A 12,032-nucleotide genomic window follows, 5' to 3' on the forward strand; every position below is an offset into this window, starting at 1 on the left:
TGTTGCTGCGTGCGGGCTTTCTCTAGTTGCAGCGAGCGGGGATTACTCTTCGTTGTGGTGCGCGGGCTTCTCATTGCGGTGGCTTCTCTTGCTGCGGAGCACGGGCTCTAGATCGGAGGCTCAGTAGTTGTGGCTCGCGGGCTCAGCAGTTGTGGCTCGCGGGCTCTAGCACGCAGGCTCAGTAGGTGTGGCACACGGGCTTCGTTGCTCTGCGGCATGTGGGATCTTCCCGGACCAGGGCTCGAACCCGTGTCCCCTGCATTGGCAGGTGGATTCTTAACCACTGCACCACCAGGGAAGCCCCATGGTCCTCTCTTGACACATGCTGACTTCTCTCCATCTGTGCTGCCACCACCCAAGTGGAAGCCAGCATCCTCTCTCACCGGGGACCCTGTGATACCCTTTAACTGGGTTCTCCTTGTCCAAGCAGCAGCCTCAGTGTCTTTGAGAAATGAACTTCATTAGATTTTTTTGGATTAGTTAAATTTTATCTATCTATCTATCATCTATTATCTATCTATTTGTCTATCATCTATTGCCTCTCTCTCTCTCTCTCTCTCTTCCCGTTTTGTTGAGAAATAATTGACATACAGCACTGTGTATGTTTAAGGTGTCTGCATAATGATTTGACTTACATACGTGATGAAGTGATGACCACAACAGGTTTAGTGAACCTCCATCATCTCATATAGATACAAAAGAAAAGAAGAAGAAAAAGAACTATTTTTTCCCTTGTGATGAGAACTCTTAGGATTTACTCTCCTAACCACTTCCCTGTGTAACAAATGGCAGTGTTAATTATATTAATCATGGGGTACAGCACATCCCTAGTACTCATTTATCTTATAAGTGGAAGTTTGTACCTTTTGCCTGCCTTCATCCAGTTCCCCTCCTCCGCACCCCCTGTCTCTGGTAATGACAAATCTGATCTCTTTTTCTATAAGTTTGTTTGTCTTTTGAAGTATAATTGACCTACAACACTCTGTTACTTCCTGGTATACAGCATAGTGATTTGAAGTTTCTATATATTGCAAAACGATCACCACGATAAGTCTAGTTACAGCATGGGGAATATAGTCAATAATACTGTGATATCTTTGTATGGTGAGAGATGCTAACTAGAGTAATGAACTTTAGATCAAAACCCTTAATGGCTTCCTGTTGAACTTGGTATAAAATCCACATGGGCCTGGAGGTCTGCCCTCACCTGTCCCTTCGGCCTCCTGAGCCAGTTTCCCCATTGTCACCATATATTGCCTTCGAGAAGACACCGGAAAAGGGACCCAGGAAAGTGCCTGCCCTGACTTACATGGTTTTGGAGCCTGAACGTTTGGTCTCAGTATTTGACCCTTACGTTTTTACATCTCTTAGTGTAGAGGATGTAGGACTGCACGTTGTAGCCTGAGAGTCTGTATGTGTAGACCAAATACGTATTTGCACTCTTAATACAGCAAATGAGTGAAAAATGTTAGTGCACTATAGGTTTTATTTTCTGACTTAGCTTATATCAGGGCTGAAAACCTCAAGTTGCATTCAGACAGTAGGATTTTTTTTTAGTGCTCCATTTTTTCTAATAAACTGTTGTAAGACAAGAAAATCTCCTTTCTACCTCTATGCTTTTGTCCTTACCATCCTCCTCCCCTCTCCCCACACCTGCCATGCTCTTTCCTTGGACATTTGAGCTGTGGGCTCCCCAACCCTGGACAGTGGAGGGCAAGGCTGTTGAATGGGGATTATGGTGAGATGGTCAACTGAAGGGTTTCATTCTTTTTGGAGGGGCCAAGTGGGTGTGGTTGAATTTATGTAAATATGCGTACAGCATATCGTGCATAATTTATGTAAATATGCATACAGCCTACCGTGCATAATTTATGTAAATGTGCATACAGAGCACGCTGTAATCAGCACACGCGCGGTGCACAGTGTATACCGTGTAATGCGCGTCTACGGTAATGTGCCTACAGTGTAATTCACCCGCTTTCTCATGGCTCATCTGTCGTCTCTGCTCCTTTGTCCCAACTCAGGAGGCAACCTTTCCAAACAAGACTGGACCATCCAGTGGCCCACCACGGAGACAGGGAAGGAGAACAACCCCGTGTGCCCCCCGGAACCGACCCCGTGGATCCGCACCCACCTCTCCCAGAGCCCCAGGGTCCCGTCCAAGTGCGTCCAGCACTACTGTCACGCCAGCCCCAGCCCGGGGGCCCCCGTGTACACCCACGTGGACAGGCTCACGGTGGACGCCTACCCGGGCCTGTGCCCGCCCCTGCCACTGGAGTCGGGCCACCGGTCCCTACCTCCGTCGCCCCGGCAGCGGCACACGGTCCGCACCCCGCCGCGCACCCCCAACATCGTCACCACCGTGACCCCGCCCGGCACGCCACCCGTGAGGAGGAAGAACAAGCTGAAGCCCCCGGGGACCCCGCCGCCCTCCTCCCGGAAGCTGATCCACCTGATACCGGGGTTCACGGCCCTGCATCGGAGCAAGTCCCACGAGTTCCAGCTGGGCCACCGCGTAGATGAGGCCCACACGCCCAAGTGAGTGCATCTGGTGGGTTCCCGGGGGCAGCTGAGCCTCCCAGTCAGGGAAGCTGCAAATCTACTTGTATTTCCCTCCTCCAGTTGGATGAAAGGTGGATTTTCCCTAATGGCTGGTCCAGAATTTCCCAGAAATGACCCCTTTTAATACTATTAATGCTGTAAAGTAGGGGTCGGAAAACTATAGTCCAGGAGCCAAATCTGAATTTATTGCAACGCATCCAGATTCATTCCGTTCTGTCTGTGGGTGCTTTCCTGCTACGATGGCCGAGCTGAGTGTGGCCTGAAAAGCCGAAATCTTTACCGTCTGGCCCTTTACAGGAAAAACTGCCAGTCCCTGCAGAGTCTATCCTAGTGCTGCCCCTAGAAATAGGACGCCAGCTGCATACGCGACCTTACGTTTTCTAGTAGCTGCTTTAAAAGAGTAAAAAGAAACAAGTGATATTAACTTTCATGATATGTCATTTAACCCAATATAGTAAAACATGATCATTTCAGCATAGAATGAGTGTAAAGTATTATTACAGAAATACTTTGCATTCTTTTCTCCACACTAAGTCTTTGAAATCTGGAGGGTATTTCACACCAGCAGCTCATCTCAGTTCGTACCGGCCACCTTCCAGGTGTGGAATGGCCACCTGTGTCAAGTGGCTGCGCTGCTGGATGGTGCTGCTCTGACTGACCCTGTGCCTGGGACTTGCTCTGTGTTTATACCTGAGATACATGCCCAGGTCTGCTGGGGGTGGGAGGGGGCTCAGGGAGCGGATAAGTGGACTGTCAGGGCAAAGGTCGTCCCGCAGAAGCTGCAGGTGGGGCCACAGGCACCCAAGGGATAAAAATCCTGAAAGTTGACATGGGCTGTGCCTGGCTCTGGCTTGGTGGGGTGGGGGGGCGTGGGTGGGACTTGCTGCCAGCAGAGGGCGACACGGTGTCTGTGGCTATATGCCGGCTAATGAGAGAAATGGGGCAGCTCCCTCCAGGGCCGCTCAGAGGCTGACTGTGACCTGGGTCCCTTGCAGGTTTTTGAGGTCTCAGTGTATTAAAAATGGAAGAAATGCTAAACAGGGTCACAGAAGTGAGTAGCACGTTTTAAACATTTACCTTTAACAAAATTGCATCTGAGGCATAGAAGCTAAAATGGTTATGGATAATCCTATGAGGAGACACGGGGAAGAGTCTAAATTTGGGAACTGTCGTGTGTGAGAGGCGTGGACCCCGGTTCTGGGAGCTCTGAGGTGGGGGAAGCACTGGGGAACGGTTCACTGCATTTCCATTGCAACGATTTAGCTGGTGTTTCATGAGCTCTCACTACCATATGCGGGTGAATCTAAGACGTTGATCATAAGGTACATCCTGTGTGCATCTTAGAACTGATGAAATGTGGTGTGTTCCAGACTCTGGGCTAGTTGGCGAGGGTACAATGGAAAGGAAAAAGACATAGCCCTCGGCCTCGTGAAGACTACACTAATCCAGTAACCACACATAGGTGTTATAATCTTATGTCCAGTATTTACGAACAGTGTTACAGGCTATCAGAAGAAAGTGCAGGATGCTGTCAGAGCTTGTGGAGCTGACTGAGTTTGCACTGGCAGGGAGGTGAGTTGGGGGATTGAGGAGGGTTTGGTCGGTGTGGCTTCCAGAAGAACTGTTTGGACTGAAGGCTAATTAGGGATTAAGATGGTGGAAGGGGTGGGAGGTGTTCCAGGAGGGAGCATGACCCATTGGAGGAACTGACGGAAGGCCTCTGTGGCTTAGGGAGCAGGCAGGTGATGCAAGAAGAGACTCCTGGGTTAGGCAGGTGGCAACACTGTTCACAACAGCCAAAAGGTGAAACAACCCGAGTGTCCATCAGCAGATGAAGGGGTGAACACAGTGTGGTCCATCCGTACAATGAAATATTATTCAGCCATAAAAAGGAATGAAATTCTGACACCTGCTACAACATGGATGAACCTTGAAAACGTTATGCTAAGTGAACTAAAAGCCAGACACAAAAGGACAACTATGGTATGATTGAACTGATGTGCAGTGCCTAGAATAGGCAAATTCACAGAGAGAGAAAGTAGAATAGAGGTTGCCAGGGGCTGGAGGAGGGGAATGAGGAGTTAGTGTTTACTGGGTAGAGTTTCAGTTTGGGAAGTGGAAAAGTTCTGGAGATGGATGGTGGCCATGGTGGCACAACAATGTGAATGTACTTAATGCCACTGAATTGTACCCTTAAAAATGTTTAAAATGGTAATTTTATATATATTTCACAACAATGATAAAAAAAGAGACAGGAAAGCCAGGCATGGGCACACTTTTTCTGTAAAGGGCCAGATAGTAAATGTTTTAGGCTTTGCGGGTCAGGTGGTCTGTGGCATCTCTGCCATCGTAGCAAAAGCAGCCACAGACAATAGCTGAATAAGCGGCCGTGATGACGTTCCAATAAAACTTTACTTATAAAAACAGGCGCCTGGCTGCATTTGGCCCACTGGCTGTAGTATGCCCTGGCAGAAGCCCTGGTGTAGGCAGTGATTCTCCCTTCTAAGGCCTTAAAGTGATTTAAGTGGAAGACATGATCAGATCTGATTTTACGAAGGTTACTCAAGCTTCTGTGTGAAATCTGTATTGGAAACATACCACTTTACCAGACATATTTGGGACATCAGAGACTTAACAGAGGGTTGATGCTTTTCTGATTGGAGTTGGGCTTGATTTTTATGGGTTTTTTAATATAAATTTATTTATATTTTACTTACTTATTTTGGCTGCGTTGGGTCTTTGTTGCTGCGCGCAGGCTTTCTCTAGTTGCGGCGAGTGGGGCCTACTCTTCGTTGTGGTGCGCGGGCTTCTCATTGCGGTGGCTTCTCTAGTTGCGGAGCACAGGCTCTAGGCACGCAGGCTTCAGTAGTTGTGGCGCGTGGGCTCAGTAGCTGTGGCTCATGGGCTCTAGAGCGCGGGCTCAGTAGTTGTGGCACATGGGCTTAGTTGCTCCGCGACATGTGGGATCTTCCTGGACCAGAGCTCGAACCCATGTCCCCTGCATTAGCAGGCGGATTCTTAACCACTGCACCACCAGGGAAGTCCTTATTTTCATGGTTTTGTGAGGGCCAGAGAGACTGGCTGCTGAGACCTCAGGATGAGGACGTGGGGAGGGGTTGCAGGAAGGCTAGGAATGCAGGTTGCCGCTGTGGAAGGTGGGAGGGACATTTGGTGTCTGCTGGCCATGGTTTCCCCAGACTGTGCATCTCCCTCACTCATTGCTGTGTTGATCACAGAGTGAGGTGGAATTTGACCAGAAGGCAGAACCTGGCTTGACAGACACATGATCTTTTAATCTACAAGCTGGGGGCGAAGTGAGGCAGGCTGCCCTTTGCCTGTTTGTTTTTTGCCCCAGCATTATTGAGATGTAATTGACAAATAACACCGTGTAAGTTCAAGGTGTGCAATGTGATGACTTAGTACACACACGTATTATGAAATGATTACCACAATAAGGTTAGTTAGCACATCCATCACCTCGCATAATTACCTTTTTTTTGTGGTGAGAACAGTTAAGATTTGCTCTCTTAGCAACTTTCAAATGCTAACAATATAATATTGTTAAACAGTCAACATATTGTACGTTAGATTCCCCAGAACCTATCCTTGTAACTGGAAGTTTGTACCCTTTGAACAGCATCTCCCCATTTCTCCCACCCCCTAGTCCCTGGCAACCACCATTCTACTCTCTGTTTATATGAATTCAATGTTTTTAGATTCCACATATAAGTGAGACCACGCAGTATTCGTCTTTCTCTGTCTGACTTATTTCCCTTAGCATAACGCTCTCAAGTTCCATCCATGTTGTTGCAAATGGCAGGATGTTTTCTTTTCTGTGGTTGAATAATATTCCATTGTGTGTGTGTGTGTGTGTGTGTGTGTGTGTGTATGCCATATTTTCTTTATCCATTCATCCATCAATGTGCATTTAGGTTGCTCCCCTATCTTGGCTATTGTGAACAATGCTGCAATGAACATGGGGGTGCAGATATCTCTTTGAGATGATAATTTCATCCTCTTTGGATATATACCCAGTAGTGGGATTGCTGGATCATATGGTAGTTCCATTTTTAAATTTCTGAGGAAACGCCATACTGTTTTCCATAGTGGCTGCACCAATTTGTATTCTTTTTTTTTTTAATTTTAATTTTTATTTATTTATGGCTGTGTTGGGTCTTCGTTTCTGTGCGAGGGCTTTCTCTAGTTGCGGCAAGTGGGGGCCACTCTTCATCGCGATGTGCGGGCCTCTCACTATCGCGGCCTCTCTTGTTGCGGAGCACAGGCTCCAGACGTGCAGGCTCAGTAATTGTGGCTCACGGGCCTAGTTGCTCCGCGGCATGTGGGATCTTCCCGGACCAGGGCTCGAACCCGTGTCCCCTGTATTGGCAGGCAGATTCTCAACCACTGCGCCACCAGGGAAGCCCCCAATTTATATTCTTATCAACAGTGCCCAAGGGTTCCCTTTTCTCCACATCCTCACCTACGCTTGTTATCTCTTGTCTTTTACATGGTAGCCATTCCAACAGGTGTGAGGTGATATCTCATTGTGGTTCTGATTTGTATTTCCCTGATAATTAGTGATACTGAACACCTTTTCATATACATGTTGCCTTTTGTAAATTTGTAAACCTTCTTTGGAAAAATGTTTATTCAGGTCTTTTGCCCATGTTTTAATTGGATCCTTTTTTTTCTTTTTTTTTTTTTCTATTGAGTTAGTTGTAGGAGTTCCTTATGTATTTTGGTTGTTAACCCCTTATCAGACATATGGTTTGCAAGTATTTTCTGCCATTCTGTAGACTGCCTTTTCATTTTTTGACTGTTTCTTTTGCTATGCAGAAGCTTTTTAGTTTGATATAGTCCCACTTATTTATTTTTCCTTTGCTTTTGGTGTCATACCCAAAAAATCATTGCCAAGAGCAGTGTCAAGGAGCTTATTTTTTTGGTCTATTTTTTAAATTGAAATATAGTTGTTGTATAATATTATATAAGTTACAGGTGTACAATATAATGATTCACAATTCTTAACGGTTATACTCCATTTATAGTTATTAGAAAATATTAGCTATATGCCCCATATATTGTACAATATATCCTTGTAGTTTATTTTATACCTAATAGTTTGTACCTCTTACTGCTGCACCCCTATGTTGCCCCTCCCCCTTCCCTCTCCCCACTGGTGACCACTAGTTTGTTTTCTTTTTTCTTTTTTTTTTTTTTTAAATCACCTGGTAGAGGTTTTTTTTTTTTTTTAAGTTTTAATTTATTGATTGATTGATTGCTTGATTGCTATGTTGGGTCTTCGTTTCTGTGCTAGGGCTTTCTCTAGTGGCGGCAAGCGGGGGCCACTCTTCATCGCGGTGCGCGGGCCTCTCACTATCGTGGCCTCTCTTGTTGCGGAGCACAGGCTCCAGATGCGCAGGCTCAGTAGTTGTGGCTCACGGGTCTAGTTGCTCCACGGCATGTGGGAATCTTCCCAGACCAGGGCGCGAACCCGTGTCCCCTGCATTAGCAGGCAGATTCTCAACCACTGCGCCACCAGGGAAGCCCCCACTAGTTTGTTTTCTGTATCTGTGAGTCTGCTTCTTTTTTGTTATATCCACTAGTTTGTTGTATTTTTTACATTCCATTCCACATGTAAGTGATATCATACAGTATTTGTTTTTTCTCTGACTTATTTCACTTAGCATAATGCCCTCCAAGTCCATCTGTGTTGCTGCAAATGGCAAAATTATGTTCTTTTTTATGGTTGAGTAGTATTCCATTGTATATATGTACCACATCTTCTTCATCCAGTCATTTGTTGATGGACACTTAGGTTGCTTCCATATCTTGGCAGTTGTAGATAATGCTGCTGTGAACATTGGGGTGCATGTATCTTTTTGAATTCATGTTTTTGGTTTTTTGGGATATATACCCAGGAGTAGAATTGCTGGGTGATATGGTAGTTTTATTTTTAGTTTTTTGAGAAACCTCCATATTGTTTCCACAGTGGCTGCATGAATTTACATTCCCACCAACAGTGTACAGGGTTCCCTTTTCTCAAGGAGCTTATTTTAGTGGGCTGTGACCAGCATTAACAAATATGAAATAGACTATCCTAGACTAGATTATATTGGAATGCATTGCATGTAGTGAGGCTAAGTGTTAGTATTGTTTTGTGAAACTTGTGTCAGATATACAGTCATCCCTCGGTATCCACAGGGGATTGGTTCCAGGACCCACCAAGGACACCAAAATCCACATATCTCAAGTCCCATTGTTGGCCTTCCATATCTGCAGTTCCAACCACAGATCATGAATGACTTAGTGAAAAAAAAATCTATGTATAAGTGGACCCATGCAGTTCAAACCCATGTTGTTCAAGGGTCAAATTGTATATAGTTTTTTTTTTTAATTCTGGGGGTTCTTCCCACTCAGGACAGCTTTGATTTGGGAATAAACCCTACTGGGGAGAGGGTGAGGAGGTTTGAAAAGTCAGCCTTTTATGCTGTGGAATGTCGCCAGAGGCACTTCCAGAATTACTCGGCTCATTCGGGTTTCAGTTGTCTGTTTAATGTCTGGTTTCTTCTCTCCTTCTCCCTGGTAGCCCTGCTGGGGATGGTTCTTTGTTGCCCACTTGGCAGTTTTAAGCCTGCTTTTATTTACTCTCAGTGGGATGAAGTGGGGTTTCCGAAGTCACAGGTCCTTCTGAACAGAACTGAGTCTTTCAAAACCATTGGTTCCTGTGAGCTTTCCAGCACCAGTACCCTGATGGGTGTTGGGCGGGAGGAAGGCTGTGTTTGAGACCGTTTATTCTTGGCACTCTCAGGTGTACCCACAGTGGTGTTCAGCAGGTGGCCTGCTCGGGTTTCAGTCCTGTCCCCAGTAGTACCTCATGGGCATTTGTAGAAAAAGCAGGGCAGGAAAACAAGACTATATTAGCTATAGTATGTCTCTCATCACTGGTAGCCTTGCAATCCAGGTACGTTGAGCTGGGTCAGAACTGTTGTGGTTGGTATTGGCCAAAACCGTTTCTCCTGCTTTGTATGCATTCTCAAAGTCCTTTTTACTTTCTCCTTTTCCTTTTTTTCTTTTCTTTTGTTTTGCATTCGAATTTATGAGTGTGATTTTACTCCTGTGGCACTACCAAAACACACACACACATATACATGTGTATGCATACACACGCAGAGGGAAAAAAGTCCTATTTTTTTCCCCTGGTAAAAGTAATACCTGACTGTTGTGGAAATTGAGACAACACAGGACACATGATGAAGAAAGTAGAAAGTATATGCTGGACCTTTTGTTTTATACACATGCACATAACATGCATTCTCACAAGGGTGAAATCACCCCTAACGGGACACAAATTGGTTTTTAGAGGAGAGAGGTGGGGAGAAAAAACCTTGATATAACAGTTTGCGGATCTCCGTAGAGTCATATACATAAATAGATACCCAGTATATCTGTGGTATTAAAATTTCATTGGGAGTTGGGGGTGACGATTGGAAAAAAATATCTAAAAAGCTTCTTTAAGGGGTCATTGAAAAAAAGCTGGGAAACACTGACATAGATCTGTGGATATAATCCTATAGATAGACTTAGGCATAAACATTGGGGGTTACTAAGTCTCCCCAATGTTCTTACCCGTCTCTCTTCTCCCTCTGGCTTTGTGGACACACTTACATGGGTAAGCTGGCGCTGATTCCTTACGGTCAGCCATTTGAAAAATTGAGGGAGCAATTTCAGGGATTCTGGTCATCTTGGCCTTCAGTCCAGGAATTCCATGGTTACTGTGTTGGAAAAAGGAAAAACCTAACAATTCTTAAGTGTGTGATGAGTTGTCTGTCTTTTGACTCCCCCATTTGTCCACCCGTCACACAAATGACTTGCTCTCTTTTGTCAGAGCATCTGAAAGGGTACACTGGATTTCTGTGAACTGAATCACATTTTAAATGCACAAGAATAGCTCAGTATTAAAAAGGAATTCTATTGTAAATCCCCCTTTTTTTGCAAATTCTTTTAAAACATAATTTCCAATTATAATTTTAATTACAGAAGTGACTCCCAGATAAGCTTTGTTTTGAAAATAAAAGCAGTATAAAATGTAAGCCATCCAGGGTCAAAGTCCCCTTCCCCTTGCCATAGAGAACATCTAGAGCTGCTCTTAATACGTTGATAAAAGTCCTTGTGTACATATGTTGTGTTTGTATGTGTATCTATAATATGTCTACTTCCCTTCCTTCGTTATTGGAACCACACTGTATGGCTTTCCCAATGTGACTTGCCGTTATTAGTTCTGCATAAATATAAATATTCCCTTTATGGCCTTCATACCTTATCTCTTTTAGAAATTCTTCTGTCTCCTCCAAGCTCATCTAGAACATTCCTGGGTTCATATCTCTGCCTTCTGGGGCAGAGTGTGCAAACCTCAGCTGACCTGGGAGCAAAGAGAACGGGCTGGATGAAACCCATACTCGATCTTTACTCTGACTCTTCGTTCCAGTGAATTCACATTTCTGTATCTGAGATATCTATGCCATTTGTAGCTTGTATGAGAATAGGCTTTCCCCCACAGATTCCTTACGTAAATAAGAATTCAAGGGGGCTCTTCTCATTTATTTTAGAAAACTAATTATGGGCAAACACTCAGACTCACTGACACACACCTACAGATCATTGTGCTAATTATTACGACAAACTCTAATATATTTATAAGGGCAAGAGTGGGGTGATTGGTTTTATATCACAGCATATTCATTAAAATAGGAAGGCTTCTACTGGGCTCATACACGGGGTTCTTTTAGGTCTAATTAAGCATTTAGACACACGAGATTAATACTGATCACACTTGGCATCTGACTGGTGCACGGCAGCAGCAGGCGTCTCTTCTGTGGGTCCCCAGGGGCTGCTCTTCCTCACCCTCACCTCCAAGTGGCCGTTCAGGTGCAAGGCGGTGAGGTCCACATTAAGCAGGTGTGGGAACCATCCTGGCTTAGGGGACAAGAGCTCTCGTAAAACCTCCGTCAGTATAGCTCCTGGGGTCCCTGCAGGGGACATGCCCAGTTCTAACAGTCACGCTACTCAAGGATCCCCAAGGCTGTGGATTCCTTATCAGGTATTTCAAGTTCATACCAAGAACTCCCATTCTATGTACAGTTCACCCATCAGAGGCAATTCTATCACGAGCAGTGTGATCTATTATCAGAGTTGACATTGCCCCTTTAGATTTGAAGGATTAGAGTTAGAAAGTCCACCCAAGGTCAATTCCACTTTCAGAAGATGAAAAAGTTGACTTCACCCTTCACCCTTCACCCACAGCTTCTCTTGAAAAATCCTTTCATTTTTATTTCTTTTATTTTATATTTAAAAAAGTTTTATTTATTTATTTGGCTGTGCCAGGTCTTAGCTGCGGCACGCGGGATCCTTAGTTGCGGCATGCAGGATCTTTTAGTTGAGGCATGCAGGCTCTTTTTTTTTTTTTTTAACAT

The 12,032-nt window shown here is 45.0% G+C and overlaps 1 protein-coding gene across 1 annotated transcript in view; it reads left to right on the top strand.

Annotated features, from left to right (window-relative positions):
• The window catches only part of KSR2 (kinase suppressor of ras 2), a 391,791-nt gene that overhangs the window by 142,826 nt on the left and 236,933 nt on the right, over positions 1 to 12,032 (top strand). Inside the window, exon 4 of the mRNA XM_068563176.1 lies at positions 2,025 to 2,538. Coding sequence (XP_068419277.1) covers positions 2,025 to 2,538 — 514 coding nt within the window. The remainder of the gene's footprint in view (positions 1 to 2,024; positions 2,539 to 12,032) is intronic.

Source organism: Eschrichtius robustus, chromosome 14 (assembly GCF_028021215.1).
Source record: "Eschrichtius robustus isolate mEscRob2 chromosome 14, mEscRob2.pri, whole genome shotgun sequence".
NCBI classification, from domain to species: Eukaryota; Metazoa; Chordata; class Mammalia; order Artiodactyla; family Eschrichtiidae; genus Eschrichtius; species Eschrichtius robustus.